The sequence below is a fragment of the Marmota monax genome, unplaced genomic scaffold (genome assembly GCF_021218885.2).
Source record: "Marmota monax isolate L192 unplaced genomic scaffold, Marmota_monax_Labrador192_F-V1.1 WCK01_AAM20220418_F8-fsc00018, whole genome shotgun sequence".
Lineage (NCBI taxonomy): Eukaryota > Metazoa > Chordata > Mammalia > Rodentia > Sciuridae > Marmota > Marmota monax.
This window is the reverse complement of record NW_026692201.1, coordinates 4,377,404-4,397,455: the sequence shown is the minus strand read 5'-3', so window position 1 is coordinate 4,397,455 and position 20,052 is coordinate 4,377,404. Positions and strand designations below refer to the sequence as shown.

Here is a 20,052-nt window from a genome sequence, read left to right as displayed (position 1 = left end):
CTACTCCATGCTGGTTGGTATATTAATTATTTTTAAAGTTGCAATAAGATATAAATAAAACAAAATCTGCCATTTTAACAATTTTTATATGTACAATTCAGTGGTGTTAATTATATTCACAAAGTTGACTAACTAACAACTAATCACCTCTATTTTCAAAATATTTCCATCACCCCAAGCAGAAACTGGACCCATAATCTCTCATGCTCCCTCCCCTGGTAACCTCTCATCTACTCTCTGTGAATTTGCTACTTCCAGCTATTTTATCGGAGCAGAATCATGTATTGGTCCATTGTGTCTGGCTTATTTCTTTGAGCATAATGTTTTCTGGGGTCGTCCATGTTGTAGCTTTATCAGCACTTCATCCTTTCCACGGTGAGTGGGTATTCTGTTGTCTGTGCGTACGTATTTTATCTGGGTTGTCTCACCTTTTGACTGCTGTGAATAATGCTGTAATTAGCATTGGTGTATAAGCACCCATTTCAGTCCCTGCTCTCCATTCCATTAGGAAGGGAATGGCTGGGTTGTTGATAATTCTGTTTTAGCTTTTTGAAGAACATTAACTTAAGCTATTTGTCTGGAAAACAGTTGCCTCTGGTCATTTTCCCCTCTCTATTTCTCTCGGTTGGTGTCCTCCTCGCTCAGATTCCAATCCGTTTCCTCGTGTTGCCCAAGCTTCCTTGTGCTTCCAAGCAGCCGATGCATTCTTATCTACCCTCCAACCACGTGTCTCCCCCCGACTTTCCGAGGGATGCCCTTCTTCTCTATCAGCTGGCAGAGCACACACAGCCGGCTGTGGCTGCACACCCCCTGATGGCTTTCATCTGGCTGGCAAGGGGGGGGGGGTGTTGAGGCCACCAAAAACCTCCTGTCCACCCTGGCTGGAGGGCTGTTCAGCCGCAGGATGACCCTGTGAGATGGGGGAAGGCTGGGATGTGGAGCTGGGTCCCGCAGGGCTTCAGTCCTCCCACACACCTTGATTCTCCGTCAACCTTGCTTGTCTTTAGGGGGGCCCTTTGGCCACACTGTCCAGCAGGAGGGTTGTTCTTCCCTTTTCATTTGCCCACAGTTTCTCCACTTTTCTATGAGCAAGTGAATTAATTAAGGAATCCCCCAACACACTTCGAGCCTGCCTCAGACAGCCATTCTGGTTGTTGGGCTAATTGTTAGTCCGGGTTTCTGGATGTCATTCATTTCACAATGAGGCTCCTAATTAATCTCAGCGCAGTTCTCACCAGAAGAAAGGCTGATAGGGAGAAACATCCCCGATTACCATGAGAAAAGAAATGTCAAGAGCCCCAGTTGAGTTTTCCTGGCATCCACGCCTAGTCTCAGAAGAAAACCGCCATTAGGGCGCTGAGGCTGCCTGGCGATCCCACCATGAAAACTAGAGTGTGAGGGGTCACCGATCTGCAGGCCACACGGACCCAGCGCCGGGTGGAGCCTGCTGCCCGCACCCTCTTCATCGGGAGCCCCGATTGTGTTTCCCCAGAGAGTGCAGAGAACTCGGTGCCCCTTGCCACCTTGGAGGCAGAAATTCTTCCCTGAAGCAGGCAGGCTTTTCATCCGGAAAAAGCTAAAGATCTGCTCTTTGTGTGTTTGTGTGTTTTTCGTGCCTGCAGGACAAAAGATCCTTCATCACCGAAGTGACGTTCTAGAAACAGTGGTCCTGATCAACCCTTCAGATGAAGCCGTCAGCACTGAGGTAAGCATTCGTCCCTTGGGCAGGGTCTCCCACACTGACTCCAGGGGCTGGACAGGAGGGGGCCAGCCAGGGTCATGAGAGGAGGAGAAATCCTGGGTGCAGGGGTTTTCCTTAACCTGCACTCAGTGGCTGGTTCTCTGCATCAGCACCACCTCAGACAGCGCCTCCCGGTAAGGACAAATAGAAGATGCTCCTGGGGCTGTCATACTTTGCGGGGGCGGGGGGGGGGAACAGTGTAGAATGGGGACATATGTGGGGTGTGTGCTGGAGGGGTGGAGTCCAGCAGGAATATAGCAGAGGAAATCGATTGTAAGCCCACCGGCTGAGGTGTACAGGAACCTAACTTGGAGAAGAATGGCACCCGAGATGCAAGCCCATTGAGAGCTCTCCTGCACAACCCTTACCCCTGCTGAAAGGCAGGACAGCACAGTGGTCAGGAGCATGGACACCACCTGGGTTCCCACTCCCAGGTCTGCCACTTACTAGCTAGTGGCTTTGGGTGGGTTATTTACTGTCTTTGTCTCAGTTTGTCCTCTGTGAAAAGGGGATCGTAACAGTCCCTACACGGAATGTGCATACATAATGTGGTACTTCGAAGTACTTTGAACAGAGTGTGGCATGTGATGACGAAAGCGTGTTGGCTATTATTGTTCCCAACATATGAAAGTATAGTCAGAGTAACTGGGAATTTCAGAACCCACTGTGACAAAGAACTAGGCTGAAGCCCACAGTCCGTGGTCACCCAGGCTCAGGAGCTGATATAACTCCATTTCCGACTTCCTTTATTAGAGTTTAGCACTTTGGAAACTGAGTTGTTTCCTGGATTTTAAAGCTGTTAAAGATGGCTTTAAGATGGAAAGCATCCATTATTTGCAATATCTTCTGCCCATATTTTGAGTATCTATGATTATACTCTATTTTTTTTCATTGAAAATAATTCATATGCATAAAAGCTATTCTTTTAAAGTATGAAATTCAGTGATTTTTGCCCTATTGGAAAGTTGTACAATCATCACCACTAATTCCAGAGCACGTCCATCATTCCCCAAACCCATTAGCAGTCACTCCCCATTCTCCCTTGCTCTGGCAACCCATAACCTAATTTATGTCTATAGATTTGCCTGTTTTAGACATTTCATATAACCTGTGCCCTTTTTATCTGGCTTATTTTACTTAGCATGATCGTTTCAAGGTTCAGCCATGTTGTCACATGTATCAGCTCTGCATTCTTTTGATGGCTCTATAATATTCCATTATGTGGATATAGCACATTTGTTTATTTGTTTTTCAGTTGCTAGATATCTGAGTTGCTTCCACTTTTTCACCGTTATAGAGTAGCCTATTCTGACTCTCTTCTCCCTGCTTCAGATGAACAAAACCTTTTTGACAATCCATTAAGGTAAAAAGTTGAGGAAAGTGAGGGAATAGCAATCTCTCTGTGACTAATGGAATCAGGGAGTAATTATAACCTGAAAAGACTGGAGGATTAATCTGTGTCCAGGCAGACTGCCTAGAACAGCTATGAGGAATGGACAAGAAAAAATAAAGATTTTTTTTAACAATTTTTTTTAGATATTAATGGACTTTTATTTTATTCATTTATTTATATGTGGTGCTGAGAATCAAACCCAGTGCCTCACACATGCTAGGCAAGTGCTCTACCACTGAGCCACAACTGCAGCCCACAAAAATAAGGATTTTGAAAAAGGAATCCAGGCTTGCCTGCAGAGCAACTGGGACTGAAGCACTTGCTTGGGTACATGTGTCTTCCCATGATGAGACTGTGAGGTCCTTGGGCCAGGAGGGGTCCTGGTCTGTTTACTTCTGCCCTCTGCCCTCAGTGCTTCCCATGATGCCTGGCACCCAGTATGTGTCAAACATTCACGAATTGGACCCAGAACAGATATCTTTGTGCTCAGACTGGTGTTTCTGCTGAAGGACAGCTGGCTTCCTGCCACATAAAGTTCACAGAGAGTTCTTTAGTGCAAACCATTTGCAATTCAGTTTCAGAGATCACTGTTGAGGGGAAGCCTTTCAGTCATGCTCAGTGTCCTGCACCTTGCAGATCCCACTGGAGACTGCCTTTGGAGCCTTGTGCCTGCTCTAGGAAGGAAAGGACCCGAGGTGGGAGGGGCTGGCCTGGACCCTGGCTGGAAGCCTCTCCTTCCCGAGGGGGCCGTTGGGCTGTACGTGGTGACTCAGTCTGTGAGATTTTGGCAAGACGGCCCTGGTCTCCCAGACTGCCTGCTGCTAGCAGTCACTTCCGAACAGCTGTGGAGCACATGCCTGCCAGCTGTGAAGGCTGCCTTGAAAACCAGGAGGAGACTAGGAGAGAAAGTCAACTGCATGACTGTCTGGGTTATAGCAGAACTTTGGAAACGGTGTTGATGGGTGAACTCCCAGTGGCTGTGTCCATAAAGTTTGCAGATAATTCCTGCAGCCACTGCTGCTCTCAGCCCTGCCTGCCCCAACCCCGACCAACCCCAGGGGAAGAAAGTAGACTCCCAGGGCCTGAACGCCTTTGGTTGATAACTTCATGTGCCCCAAAGCCCCGTCCTGGAGGCGGGTGGCAGTGCTCCCCACGGCTCATGGCTGGTTCCCTGTGTTTGATTTCAGGTGCGCCTGATGATCACCGACGCTGCCCGACACAAGCTGCTCGTGCTGACCGGGCAGTGCTTCGAAAACACTGGAGAGCTCATTCTGCAGTCTGGCTCTTTCTCCTTCCAGAACTTCATAGAGATCTTCACCGATCAAGAGGTGGGCTCCTTTCTGGGGATAGCTCAACTTCCAGTTGTTTGATAATTATTTAGCTGTAGGCTCTTCTTTGAAAGCACTTGGGAGATAGAAAGAGGAGAGGAAGTCTTATGGCTCCTTTGAAATAAGCAAAACTGTGTGTGATCCAAAGTACTTTATTCTTATGGTTTATCATGGAAAGAATCTAGAGCACTCATCGGTAATTATTTGGAATCACCTGATGTGCTGGAGACTAGCTAGGTGTGTGTTGGGGGCGGGGTGTTTAGAAATAGAGTTCACAGATAGCATCTGGGCATGGTGGTGCATGCCTGTAATCTCAGTGACTCAGAGGGCTGAGGTAGGAGGATCACGAGTTCAAAGCCAGCCTCAGCAAAGGCGAGGCACTAAGCAACTCAGTGAGACCCTGTTTCTAAATAAAATACAAAATAGGGCTGGGGATGTGGCTCAGTGGTCAAGTGCCCCTGAATTCAATCCCAGTACAAAAAAAAAAATGTTTACAGATAGCAGAAATAATGGGGAGACTTGGAATGGCAGAGCCAAATAGAAAATTCAGGTGTCCAGTTTTCTGCAAGAATACTTCGAAGATCCCTTTAGCTTTTGGTAGGCTGTCCCTGTTTTGATCTCTTTCAATATTTGTGCTTACTTTCCTTGGCCTAATTATTTTTTTATTTCTCTTTGCTTTAATCCCAGTGTTTGAACTTGGGCTGTATAAATAGTCCACTAAAGAGAGAGGGCTCTGGAATGGGAGGCATATAGGAAAATGGGCCATGTCTGTGACCCCAAAAAAAGATGGTTGAAGTAGCTAAAATGGAGCTGGATCATTAATATTTCTCGGAAAGATATCTTACTCGAGGAAGATACTTATGAAGTATTGAAAACTATAGGAAGCTAATAGTATTTGGTGAAATCAAATGAAAGATTTGAATTTGTTTATTTCTACTTGAGAATTTGTCCTGGCTGAGAAACTTTCCAAAATAATGTGCCTTTTTGATTTAGCCCATTTGTTCAGTGGTTACAGATAGAGTTCAGGACCATCACTGGGGCCTGCCTGTAGCTGATAGCAGATTTCTAAACGGAGAAGCTGGGGATCTGCTGATGCGGAGGTGCCAGGACCATTTAAAACTGTCTTCTTGCGACGGCAGCTTGTCCATCTCCTGTGTGTCATGAAAGGCCAAGTGTCTTTCTGTATTTAATCTCCCTTTGCCTGATGGTTCTTGGAAAAGTCCCTGTGTACTTTTCCTCACCCACAAGAGCTGTAAGAAAACTGCCCAATTTCATTTAGTTTACCTCTGTAAAAACACAGGTCAGATAAAAAAATGATTTTCACTCTCCACCCACGGGGGACCAAGACACAACATGACTGTGAAAATGAACATTTCACTTAACACTCGAAGCCACAGCCCTCCAAGGTGTGGGGTCATCTGCAGCTGGAAGCATAGGACACTGGTTCCCCAAAGCAAAAAGCTGTCCCCCAGGCATCAAGTAGTCCCTTCCTCTAAGCATTCAAGGCTCTTGGACCTGGTATCTCTTTGCCACTTCAGAATGGAAATTTGGCTCATTTTTTTTTTTTTTTGGATACTGGGGATTGAACCCAGGGGGCACTTTACCACTTAGCTACACCCCTAGTCCTTTTTTGTTTGTTTTGAGACAAGGTCTCACTAGCTAAGTCTGGTCTTTAACTTGCAATCCTCCTGCCTCAGCCTCCTGCATTGCTGGAATTATAAGTAAGCATGCACCGCATGCACCACCCTGCCCTGCCCTTTGGCTCTTTCTCCAGAGCTTGAGATCTGTCTTCCCCCCAAGCTATTAGGGGCAGCCTCCATGCCTCATTGATTCTGGTCTCCATGGCTCCCACATGTAGTAAAGGCCCAGTAAACCATCACTGAATGGCATTGAAATTCCTGAGCTTGAGCTATAATTCTTGCTCTGTCTACTGTTCTGAGATTGATGTGTGATCACTGGAAGGACAGACTCTTTTGTAAGATTGTATCCTCAAGTGCATGCTGTACCTGGGGCAGATGGGCAGTGTCTGATAGCTCAGAGGCCATGCACATTATCAGTATCTTGTCCCAGGGAGGCAGGAGAGCTGCAGAGGACAGGAGTTGGTGCAGTGGTGGGCAGCCAACCCCACGGAACCTCTGGCTCTTTACTCTGCACCTGGACACCTTTCTGCATTTCTGTGCATTTCTGCAGTTGGTTTCTAGTGGTTGGTTTCTCCCCAAGCCATTGGTTTCCTTTTTTTTTTTTTTTTTTTTTTTTGCCATGAAACCAAGCAAAGGCAATATGTAAAGAAAAGGGTTTGTCATTGCCAAAATTTTACATAAGGAGATATCATGTTTCATCCACCTGAAGAATAGTGTTAAGAATATTACCATTTAAGTCATTTTTACAGACCATGGAAGTGGAGCTGTGGCGCAATGGGCTAGGCATGTGTCTGATTTTTACCAGTAACTACAGAAGAAAAATGAACCACCTCACCTGAAGAATTAAGAGTTCTGTGGAAGGGCAGGTTCCCAGGGTTCATAATCATAGGGTTGTTCTGAAGGGTGCACATCTTCATTATACTCAGGCAGGTATTGTCAGGGCCAGACACTAGGTCATGTTCCCCTCTGCTGTCCTCACAATCCCTCATCCTGATACTTTGGAGAATGTAATGGTTAATGCAAATGGAAAAAGTTTTCTAGATTTTTTTTTTTCCTAACAGACTAGATCAGTGGTGTTGGGGTGGAGAGGGAAAGTGGGGGGAGAGGAGGACGATTATGAAGATCCAGTCCCTCCCTCCTGCCCCAACCAGAGCCACTCACCCTTTATCTCTCTGACATCATGAGCATTGAAGAAGGAAGCCAGAGACAAAGTGAATTAAAAATCACTGTGATGTAAGCCCAACTACCTGGGATGCCGAGGCAGCAGGACCACAAGTTCAAGGCCAGACTCAGCAACTTAGTGAAACTTTGTCTCAAAAAATAAAAAAAATGATAGAGCTCCGTGTTATGGTGTTAGAGTGCCCCGGGTACAATTCAGTCTTTGCAGCCATAAAAGGGTTGGATACAGAATGACTCAGTAGCCAAAGCACCAGAGGTCACTCTGAGTCCAGCTCCAGTCCTTTAGTCCTTGAAAAGTGCTCCTTGTCAATTCCAGAGAAACCAGGAATGACAATTTTAGAAAAACAAAAATGATACTTTTTTTTTTCTTTTTAACAAGAATAGCTACAAATAAAGGGTTTAAAAAAATAGAATTATGTACTTTGAGCTTTGGGTTTAGGGAGCATTCACACTAGAGGTCAACTACAAAACTAGCTCTTGCAGACAGAGCAGCCATCTGGTCAACTCACCACCCCCCCCCCTTGAAATCCAGGGTGGCGAGTCATCGCCTCCTGGGGGCCTTTTCCTGCCTCTCTGTTGAAGTGTTTCCTTATTTGTCTTTTTATGTCTTTGAGAAAGGAACAGAATCCTTTACCACCTACAGTGTCTTAGATACCCCTAAACAACACTCAGTTTACCCTCCCCGCAAATTAATCATAAAAGCTCCTTATGTTCCTTGGTCACTGTCCTTCAAACCTGTTCCTCTGTCAGGAAAGGCAGATGAGGTGCTGTGCGGGAAATTCACGAGTTCAGTCCTGGTCATGTTTTAATACCTTGCAGTTCATTGGACTGCTGGATGGGAGTCCAGAGCTGGGGAACTTGAATTGGGCTGGAGATATTGATTTGTAATCTGCTGGTATAGTTAAAACCCAGAGGGTATTTGACACCTAGAAGACAGACGTCATGATCTAGAGAGAGACATGGTGTATCAAGACAAAGAGACCCAGATCTAGCATGTAGAAGTCAAGGCCAATGAGATGAAGCCAGCAAGGGGAAACTTGTTTTATTACGTTGTTTGATCTAGTTTCTCAAAAATGTCATGACTTAAACTGGACACCATTTCCTGGGAGTCATCTGACCAGATTAGAACTGTAAAAATCAATGACTTTGATAGTTTCCAATACAATCCTCTATTAAGCAAGTCTAAAAGTAACCTTTGACAGTCACCATATGTGATTAAATGCCAACCAGGAAGGGCACAGCCTTTGAGGAGCTCTGCAATTTGGATAATTTGGGGGAATGTCTTATTAAGTAAAAGAAAACAGCCAGGCATGGTGGCACATGCCTGAAGTCCCAGCTCCTGGGGGGGCTGAGGCAGGAGGGTCCCTTGAGCCCAGGACTTTGGAGCCAGCCTGAGCCACTTAGTGCCACTCGAAAGAAAGAAAGAAAGAAAAAGAAAACACAATTATTAATCCACAATTAAGTGCAAAACTTTAGTAGGGAATCATGCCAGTGAGGGGCCTTGGCATTAGCTTCATGATAAATCCATGACTGTCACTAAAATCCCTGAGTTTTCCCCCATGGATATTGTTGCTAAGCCACATCTCCCAATCCTGTCCTTTGCCCTGCTGGTCTATTGAACCTTACGTTTATCCCTTTAGAGTGCCACCCTGTTAGAGGTGACTTAGCCATCATCATCGAGAGCTTCCTTAAGTACTTTAATTCTGCCACCCCACATCTTTGCCAGGCCTCTGGTTTTCATGCCCTCCACTGATCCCCTAAGCACGTCCCCACCATTCTTTCCCAAGTGAATCCGCAGCAGGACAGAAATTAGTCCCGAGGCAGCCGATCACAGACCTCCGGGTTGACACTAAGTAGCACTATTTATACGGCTGCTATAAATCCACCTAATTCTGCCATCACAACGTTCAGAGATCCTGTTCAATGTTTTGCTAAAGCTGTCTGTAGTATTTCCTCATCAGCCAACCAAGTAACCTAATCAAAAAAGGAGATGTAGTTAGAAGGCCACGGTTTAGAAATAAAAGTCTTGTTTCATTAATATCATCTTCAGTAAAGCCGTTTATTTTCTTTATCGCCCTTCCTCTTCCAGCATGCCTGCATTCCATCAGGAAAAAAATAATTAACAAAAAAGATTATGTTTGCTCCGAAGAAACATTTCTCCCAGTCATGTCTACCACCCATCTTTATAAGGCCCCGGGGGAGTATTTAGTATGTTTGATAAGTACCCACAGGCTCATGTCTCTTCCTAGTGCCCACTCCAGGAAAATGGCAGGAGTGGAATTGGCTGTATTCAGTGCAATTTAATGAAACCTGCTGAGTCTGGCTATATACTAGGGAATCAAGGACATTAATTGAGATACTAGTTAACATTTAACTAAGATACAAAGACACAGAGGATGGATTAGGGGCAGAGCCCAGGAGTAGTGTACATGTTTAGCATGAACAAGCCTCTGAGTTCAATTCCCAGCACCAAACCAAAAACAGAGTGAGAGAGAGATGACGATGATGGTGTATTTCTGCTATCTGGAAACTTAGTCATATCACGGAGACGTTTTCCCAATTTGTTTAGAAGAAGCCTCCATTTCCAAGTCTAACAGCCAGTCAGAGCCCGCATGCCATTGTTGGGTTCCCCTTACTGATCCCATCCGTTTGTTGAATAAGCATCCATGGAGTGTGGCCTGGGGCTGGGCACTCTCTAGGGTACCTGTGGGCCGCCCGTAGGTCTAGAATCGGGCAGAGGGAGAAAACGGGGGCTTCGTTTCTGTGGAGCAGCTCAAGGATGTAGTGTTCCTCCTCCTCTTCCCTGTCCCATTCCGTCCCTCCTGGCTCACCGTCTCCAGTCCTTGTCTCTGCATTCTTGCCTCATCATTCTCTCATGCTTTTTTTCTAGAGGGACCAAAAACTTGTCGGAAAGAAAGAAACCTGTCCAGCAGAGCAGACTTTCTTTCCGTTCGGCCTGGTCCCTCCTAGGTTTTCTTCACCCACCCCTCTTGCTGTCTTCGTGCCGTCTGACCTCCTCAGACTCCTTTGCAACCTCATTTTGTTTTGGGGTCCTTTCCTGCACTTCATTCAACTCTCTGGGTAGAGGCAAAAAGGTGGAAAGTGGGAGATATTCCTCAAGTCTTTTTACTTCCTCCTTAAAGTTGGAGGAAGTCCACATTTCACATAAAAAGAGCTAGTGATTGATCAACCCCCATACACATGACCCCGGCTGCTGTGCTTTGTAGCTTGGGTGGAATTTCAAAAATTCATGATTAAAGATTTAGCAATTTGAGTTATCCTGAATTTGCCTCTTAAAGTGTATTACAAAATTTACATGCATAGCTTGCGTGTGCTCTGTGTGGATATTAGGTTTAAGAGAATCTATATGGGGCTATAGTGACCATGACGAGGGTCTATGCTGATTATTGGACAAGAAACCATAACTGGTACTTATGTATGCTTTGGCCAGCAAATAATTTGAGCAGGGATTTTTGCCCAAGGACAGTTGCCATGTGCTTTTTCTGTTTTCTTGGCTTCCAAACTAGGTGTCAATTCTTATTCCTTTTGTACAGGATTGTGAAGTTAGGTTAGAGGAAAATAGAAAAGTTTCGTTATTTTGCTATTTTGTGATGCTTCATCTAAAATGTTATGCTTAAGACTAATAGGCTAACAAGACAAAAATGATTATTTTCTGCAATCTAATATAGGAAAGCTCAGTCTAAATAACCCTTACACACACACCACACACACACTCTGGTAGTCATAATGTTAATATACAGGAGGTTATGAGCCAGAGGAAACCAAAGCTAGGAGGTAAGAGTTCAGATCCACTGGCCCAGGGTTGCCTGCGTGAAATAAAACCTTTGCTTTGCCTCTTTATCATTTGCTATCCAGGCCACAGAGCACTTGTCAGTTGAAACTCTGAGCTGATTTATGAGGTTTGCTGAAATGGAAAGAGCTCTGGAATTTATGGCGTGATTCCCCATTGTTATTTGCTAAGCTAAGACCATGAAACATATGGCCTTAATATGGAGTGAGAAGGAAAATAGTGCTTTCATTAAACCACAGTCACCATTTTGATCCTGATTTGCTTGTCCAAATTCCCGTCCTTGGGAAGTACTAAACAGTGTGTTGAAAAGCCTTTGAGTCCAATGTGATCTTAGCCACTCAGCACCCAGTTTGCCCTGAAAAATAAAAAAATAAAATGGGAGCAAGGCCTTACCTTGGGTTTAAACTTAAGCAAATGAGGAATGAAGTTGGCCACAGGCTTGCATAATTACCCAACCACTTGAATCATTATGGCTTCAATAAAAGCATTTGCATTTACAGAGGATCTGCTGGGTGTACCACTCATGTTTTAAGTAGAGTGCACTGATGCCAGAAACCAGGAATTTTTTTTCGTAGTAATGGGCAATCTGCAACTTCTTGTGTCCCAGGGGGGGAAAAAAACCCACCAAACTTTTTTCTTTTATGCCTACCAAATTCTGAAATGAGACAGGAAGAAGTGCATTATTATTTGAATTCCTTTTAATGTGTCCATCAGGCCTTTTTCTTTTTGCCAAGCCCAATGGATTAAAAGAAAAGGTTTTATGTCAGTGGTGAGATGACTCACATAGTCCCCTCCACACACATCCGTGATATTTAATATTTTTTTAAAGGGCATCTTTGCATGGCAAATACCCAGGGGGAATATTCAAAGTATTTTGTAACTGTGGGAGCGGAAGCACTGATCACCCAGATGGTCAGTGGTTTTGGAATTGGAGCAGAGTTCTGAAGTTCTCCTACAGGGCAAAGACATATGGGAGAAGGATTACTGGGCAGGTGTCAGGTGGAGGGGTGCTGGTGGTGGCAAAAGGGAGGAATGGGAGGCTCTAAACAGAGGCTGTTCAGCTCCCAGTATATAAATACGTCCGCATTTAAATAGCATGGCTACCCAAGTCCATCTCTGAAGCAGGTCCCAGTTGCAGTCAGTGATCCCATAATACCTGGTAATTGATGGAAGTGACGGATCAGTAATGACAGCCACTTAAACCTTTTCTTTCCTTTTTCCCTCCTTTTTTAAACCCAGATTGGGGAGTTACTGAGTACCACCCATCCTGCCAACAAAGCCAGCTTGACCCTGTTCTGTCCCGAAGAGGGGGACTGGAAGAACTCCAATCTTGACAGACACAATCTCCAAGACTTCATCAATATCAAACTCAACTCAGCTTCTATATTGCCAGAAATGGAAGGACTTTCTGAGTTTACCGAGTACCTCTCAGAATCAGTGGAAGTCCCATCTCCCTTTGACATCCTGGAACCTCCCACATCGGGTGGATTTCTGAAGCTCTCCAAGCCCTGCTGTTATATTTTCCCAGGAGGGCGGGGTGATTCTGCCCTGTTCGCTGTGAACGGATTCAATATGCTCATCAATGGAGGATCCGAAAGAAAATCCTGCTTCTGGAAGCTCATCCGACATTTGGACCGGGTGGACTCCATCCTGCTCACCCACATTGGGGATGACAATTTGCCCGGAATCAACAGCATGCTGCAGCGGAAGATCGCAGAGCTGGAGGAAGAGCAGTCCCAGGGTTCCACCACCAACAGTGACTGGATGAAAAACCTTATCTCCCCTGACTTAGGGGTCGTATTTCTCAATGTACCTGAAAACCTGAAAAACCCAGAGCCGAATATCAAGATGAAGAGAAGCATAGAAGAAGCTTGCTTCACACTCCAGTACCTAAACAAATTGTCCATGAAACCAGAGCCTCTCTTCCGAAGTGTCGGCAATACCATTGATCCTGTCATTCTTTTCCAAAAAATGGGAGTGGGGAAGCTTGAGATGTACGTGCTTAACCCCGTCAAGAGCAGCAAGGAAATGCAGTATTTTATGCAGCAATGGACTGGCACCAACAAAGACAAGGCTGAACTGATCCTGCCCAATGGTCAAGAAGTAGACATCCCAATTTCCTACCTGACGTCCGTCTCCTCTTTGATCGTGTGGCATCCAGCAAACCCTGCTGAGAAAATCATTCGAGTTCTGTTTCCTGGAAATAGCACCCAGTACAACATCCTGGAAGGGCTAGAAAAGCTCAAACATTTAGACTTCCTGAAGCAGCCGCTGGCCACCCAAAAGGATCTCACGGGCCAGGTGCCCACCCCGACCGTGAAACAAGTAAAACTGAAGCAGAGGGCCGACAGCCGAGAGAGTCTCAAGCCAGCCGCCAAACCGGTGGCCAGCAAATCGGTGCGCAAGGAGTCGAAAGAAGAAACCCCCGAGGTCACAAAAGCTAATCAGGTGGAAAAGCCACCCAAAGTCGAAAGCAAAGAAAAGGTGATCGTGAAAAAAGACAAGCCGGTCAAAACAGAGACCAAACCTCCCGTGACGGAAAAGGAGGCACCCAGCAAAGAGGAGCAGCCTCCCGCCAAAACCGACGTGGCCGAGAAGCAAGCCACGGACGTCAAGCCCAAGACGGCCAAAGAGAAGATCGTGAAAAAAGAGACCAAGACCAAACCCGAGGAGAAGAAGGAGGAGAAGGAGAAGCCCAAAAAGGAAGTGGCTAAAAAGGAGGACAAAACACCTGTCAAGAAGGAGGAGAAACCCAAAAAGGAAGAGGTAAAGAAGGAAGTCAAGAAAGAAGTCAAGAAGGAAGAGAAAAAAGAACCCAAGAAAGAGGTTAAGAAAGAAACGCCGCTGAAGGATGCCAAGAAGGAAGGGAAGAAGGAAGAAAAGAAGGACATGAAAAAGGAGGAGAAGGAGCCCAAAAAAGAAATCAAGAAACTCTCTAAGGACTCCAAGAAACCATCGACGCCCCTCTCTGAAGCAAAAAAACCAGCGTCTTTAAAACCAAAAGTACCCAAGAAGGAAGAGCCGGTCAAGAAGGAGTCTGCAGCTGCTGGGAAGCCAAAGGAGAAGGGGAAGATTAAAGTCGTCAAGAAGGAGGGCAAGACTGCCGAGGCTGCAGCTGCAGCGGTCGGCGCCGTGGCCACCTCGGCAGCCGCTGTGGCAGCGGCTGGGATAGCAGCCACCGGCCCTGCCAAAGAACTGGAGGCCGAGAGGTCTCTTATGTCATCCCCTGAGGATCTCACCAAGGACTTTGAAGAGCTAAAGGCGGAAGAGATTGATGTAGCCAAGGACATCAAGCCCCAGCTGGAACTCATCGAAGACGAAGAGAAACTGAAGGGAACCGAGCCAGTGGACGCCTACGTCCTCCAAGTCATCAAAGGTTCTGCCGAGTCTCCCGATGAGGGGATCACCACCACTGAAGGGGAGGGCGAATGCGAGCAAACGCCGGAAGAGCTGGAGCCGGTCGAGAAACCGGGGGTGGACGACATTGAAAAATTTGAAGATGAAGGAGCTGGTTTCGAGGAGTCCTCGGAGACGGGAGATTATGAGGAGAAGGCAGAAACCGAGGAGGCTGAGGAGCCCGAAGAAGATGGTGAGGAAAACGTGTGCACCTCCAAGCACAGCCCCACGGAGGATGAGGAGAGTGCCAAGGCAGAGGCAGATGTGCACATCAAGGAGAAGAGGGAGTCTGTGGCCAGTGGGGACGACCGGGCAGAAGAAGACATGGACGAGGCCGTTGAGAAAGGAGAAGCTGAACAATCTGAGGAGGAGGAGGCCGAAGAGGAGGACAAAGCAGAGGATGCCAGAGATGAATATGAGCCGGAAAAAATGGAAGCTGAAGATTATGTGATGGCCGTGGTTGACAAGGCTGCGGAGGCTGGGGGTGCCGAGGATCAGTATGGATTCCTCACCACATCAGCCAAGCAACCGGGAGTCCAGTCTCCTGGCCGAGAACCTGCTTCTTCAATTCACGATGAGACTCTACCTGGAGGCTCAGAGAGTGAGGCCACTGCTTCTGATGAGGAGAATCGAGAAGACCAGCCTGAGGAATTCACTGCCACCTCTGGCTACACTCAGTCTACCATTGAGATATCTAGCGAGCCCACCCCCATGGATGAGATGTCTACTCCTCGAGATGTGATGAGTGACGAGACCAACAACGAAGAGACAGAGTCCCCATCTCAGGAATTCATAAACATCACCAAATACGAGTCTTCACTGTATTCTCAGGAATACTCCAAAACGACCGTCACCCCATTCAACGGATTATCCGATGGGTCAAAAACCGATGCCACCGAGGGCAAGGATTATAATGCTTCAGCCTCCACCATATCCCCACCCTCCTCCATGGAGGAAGACAAATTCAGCAAATCTGCTCTACGTGATGCTTACTATTCAGAAGAGAAGGAGGTGAAAGCGAGTGCCACGTTGGAGATCAAAGATACCGTCTCCCCGGTTTCGGATGAGAAGCTTAGCCCAGCCAAGAGTCCATCCTCGAGTCTGTCTCCGCCGTCACCCATAGAGAAGACCCCCCTGGGTGAACGTAGTGTGAACTTCTCTCTGACGCCCAATGAGATTACAGTCTCCACAGAGGCCGAAGTGGTCCCTGTGTCTCCTGAGGTGACCCAGGAAGTAGTTGAAGAACATTGTGCTAGTCCTGAGGAGAAGACTCTGGAAGTGGTGTCTCCGTCACAGTCTGTGACTGGCAGTGCCGGCCACACACCTTACTACCAATCTCCCACCGAGGAGAAAGCTAGTCACCTCCCTACAGAGGTCACTGAAAAGCCAGCAGCAGTGCCAGTGAGCTTTGAATTCAGTGATGCCAAAGATGAGAGTGAAAGGGCTTCCATAAGCCCCATGGATGAACCCGTGCCTGACTCAGAGTCACCTATGGAAAAAGTCCTGTCTCCTTTACGCAGCCCTCCCCTGATTGGATCCGAGTCTGCATATGAAAGTTTTCTCAGTGCTGATGACAAGGCTCCTGGCAGATGTGCCCAAAGCCCCTTTGAAGGAAAGAATGGAAAACAAGACTTTGCAGACCAAGTCAGTCCAGTTTCTGAAATGACGTCCCCTGGTCTTTACCAAGACAAACAGGAGGTCAGAAGTACAGACTTCACCCCAATCAAGGAAGACTTTGGTCCAGAAAAGAAAACCGATGATGTTGAAGCCATGAGTTCTCAACCAGCACTGGCTTTGGATGAAAGGAAATTGGGAGGAGATGTCTCTCCAACCCAAATAGATGTCAGTCAGTTTGGATCTTTCAAAGAAGATACCAAGATGTCCATTTCTGAAGGCACCGTCTCAGACAAGTCAGCCACTCCTGTTGATGAGGGCGTAGCAGAAGACACCTACTCTCACATGGAGGGTGTGGCCTCGGTCTCCACCGCCTCCGTGGCTACGAGCTCATTTCCGGAACCAACAACAGATGATGTGTCTCCTTCTCTGCATGCGGAAGTTGGCTCCCCACATTCCACAGAAGTCGATGACTCCCTTTCAGTGTCTGTTGTGCAAACGCCTACCACTTTCCAGGAGACAGAGATGTCTCCATCTAAAGAAGAATGCCCAAGACCAATGTCAATTTCTCCTCCAGATTTTTCCCCCAAGACAGCCAAATCCAGGACACCAGTTCAAGATCACAGATCGGAACAGTCCTCGATGTCTATTGAGTTTGGCCAAGAATCTCCTGAGCACTCCCTTGCTATGGACTTCAGTCGACAGTCTCCAGATCACCCTGCGGTGGGTGCAAGTATGCTTCACATCACTGAAAATGGGCCAACTGAAGTGGACTATAGTCCTTCTGACATGCAAGACTCCAGTTTATCACATAAGATACCACCAACGGAGGAGCAGTCCTATACCCAAGATAATGATCTCTCCGAGCTCATCTCAGTGTCTCAGGTGGAGGCCTCCCCGTCCACCTCTTCTGCTCATACCCCATCTCAGATAGCTTCTCCCCTGCAAGAAGAAACTCTATCCGATGTTGCTCCTCCCAGAGAGATGTCCTTATATGCCTCACTCACCTCTGAGAAGGAGCAAAGTCTGGAAGGAGAGAAGCTCTCTCCAAAATCTGATATCTCTCCACTCACCCCACGAGAGTCCTCTCCTTTATATTCACCTGGTTTTTCAGATTCTACCTCTGCCGTCAAAGAGAACACAACAGCTTGCCATACCTCCTCATCTCCACCTATAGACGCAGCATCTGCAGAGCCCTTTGGCTACCGTGCCTCCATGTTATTCGATACGATGCAACATCATCTTGCCTTGAATAGAGATTTGGCCACATCTGGCATGGAGAATGACAATGGAGGAAAGACACCTGGTGACTTTAGCTATGTCTATCAAAAGTCTGAGAAAACCACCAGGTCCCCAGATGAAGAAGATTATGACTATGAGTCTTCTGAGAAAACCTCCAGAACCCCAGATGTGGGCAGCTATTACTATGAGAAGACGGAGAGAACCATAAAATCTGCATGTGACAGTGGCTACTCCTACGAGACCATTGAGAAGACCATCAAGGCCCCTGAAGATGGTGGCTATGCCTGTGAAATCACCGAGAAGACCACACGGACCCCTGAAGAGGGCGGCTACTCTTACGAGATAAGTGAGAAGACCACACGGACCCCTGAAGTGAGCGGTTACAGCTATGAAAAGACCGAGAGGGCCAGACGGCTCCTGGATGACATCAGCAATGGCTATGACGACTCTGAGGAGGGTGGCCACACACCCGGGGATGCCAGCTACTCTTATGAGACCACTGAGAAAATTTCCAGCTTCCCTGAATCTGAAAGTTACTCCTACGAGACGTCTACAAAAACAGCCAGAAGCCCTGATAGCTCTACATACTGTTATGAGACGATGGAGAGAATCACTAAAACCCCCCAGGCATCTACATATTCTTACGAGACTTCAGATCGCTGCTACACTGCGGAGAAGAAGTCCCCCTCGGAGGCCCGCCAGGATGTGGATTTATGCCTCGTGTCCTCCTGTGAGTACAAGCATCCCAAGACAGAGCTCTCACCCTCCTTCATCAATCCCAACCCTCTGGAGTGGTTTGCCAGTGAAGAGCCCACTGAAGAATCTGAGAAGCCCCTCACTCAGTCAGGGGGAGCCCCACCACCCCCAGGAGGAAAGCAGCAGGGACGACAGTGTGATGAGACCCCACCTACCTCAGTCAGTGAGTCGGCCCCATCCCAGACCGACTCTGATGTCCCTCCAGAGACGGAAGAGTGTCCTTCCATCACAGCCGATGCAAACATCGACTCCGAAGATGAGTCAGAAACCATCCCCACAGACAAAACTGTCACGTACAAGCACATGGACCCCCCGCCTGCCCCCATGCAGGACCGCAGCCCTTCTCCACGCCACCCTGACGTGTCCATGGTCGACCCAGAGGCCTTGGCCATTGAGCAGAACCTGGGCAAAGCTCTGAAGAAGGACCTGAAAGAGAAGACTAAGACCAAGAAGCCAGGGACAAAGACCAAGTCCTCGTCACCTGTCAAAAAGGGGGACGGGAAGTCCAAGCCCTCAGCAGCTTCACCAAAACCGGGGGCCTTGAAAGATACCTCAGATAAGGTGTCCAGAGTGGCTTCTCCTAAGAAGAAAGAATCTGTGGAAAAAGCAGCGAAAACCACCGCCACTCCTGAAGTCAAAGCTGTGCGAGGGGAAGAGAAGGACAAGGAGACCAAGAATGCCGCCAACGCTTCCGCATCCAAATCAGCAAAGACTGCCACCGCAGGTAGGCCCAGGGCACCGGGCATCCTTGGGAGGTCATGGAGTTCTGTCCCTGTTTGACTTTGTGCTGGGAGGACAGGGGAGCAAACATGGATGCTTCACTTCCCCCCATTACTCTCTCCTGCTGAAGGTCTGTTTCTGAGCCCAGTGTGGACTTGGGCTTAGGGGTAGCTCAGAGTATGGCCCAGAGCAGCTCTGATGGGACAGTGGGATTCCTGGCTTTGCACCATTCTGGAGTATAGCAACTGCATTCCTGATGGAAACCTTCAGAGCCAGGGGTATGAGTTTCAAGCTGCTCTGAAGACTGGCTTCAGATGTGCCGGCCGAGGTTACAAGGGCTAGAAGCTCCAAAAGGCCTAGAGAGAACTAGAAATTCCATCCCAACCCCCAATGACCTGCCAAGGCCCAGGATTTTAGAGTCCTATTTTTTTTAAAATAAGATTTTTAAAAATAAAATCATGAAAATTTAATATTATCATTTTTTTTTATTTAATGAAAAAAATGACCAGTTTGGAGATACATTCCCATTGAAGGAAATGTTGTTTTCTTATCAGCTAACATACACTGTAATTCCAGTTGATATTTCTGACTTCTGATCATTCCTGATTTGCCTCTGAGTCTCAGATTTATCAGTTTATAGTAGTGATTTGGGATTTTGATGACACTGGACTTTGGTAGCACAGCTTCATCTTGTTGCTTCTAAGTAGTCATGAGGATTTGTACTAAAGCTCTTTTTTTCTTTCTTTCTTTATGTAATTATCCAGGGATTTTTAGATCACCATTCACAAAGGCATATAAATTGACCCAAAATCATGAAACAAAAAATAATTTGAATAATATTTCCTTGATTTATTAGAGAATATCAGAGAGATGACCCTTTGGGGCTCTCAAATTCCATGCATTTTATGGTATCTTGGTTACAGATGCAGATTTTACTTTATGTGAAGCATCAATTTGAAGACTCAGTTCTTACGAGATTGGGTCTTTTTATGTACACAGAGAAAATAAATGGAATTTGTTCATGCTTAGTATAAATATAAACCCACCAGATAATTAACCCTTTGGTCTGAAAGAGCTGATGACCTGCACTAAGGAGAAAGCATGGAATCCCTTCAAATTAATAATAATAATAAAAAAAAACAGATGAAATTTTGCAGAACATATACACCCTAGCCCACGGAATTGATATTAAAAAAAAAAAAAAGACTTTCTTGAACATTTAAGGAGACAAT

At 46.7% G+C, this 20,052-nt stretch overlaps 1 protein-coding gene across 2 annotated transcripts in view; it reads left to right on the top strand.

The window, feature by feature from the left end:
- Map1b (microtubule associated protein 1B) overlaps nucleotides 1-20,052 on the top strand; it is a 101,989-nt gene that overhangs the window by 74,085 nt on the left and 7,852 nt on the right. For both annotated transcript variants that reach the window (XM_046427376.2, XM_046427387.2), the window contains 3 exons: nucleotides 1,623-1,705; nucleotides 4,322-4,462; nucleotides 12,332-18,824. In XM_046427376.2, the coding sequence (XP_046283332.1) occupies nucleotides 1,623-1,705; nucleotides 4,322-4,462; nucleotides 12,332-18,824 (6,717 nt within the window). The remainder of the gene's footprint in view (nucleotides 1-1,622; nucleotides 1,706-4,321; nucleotides 4,463-12,331; nucleotides 18,825-20,052) is intronic.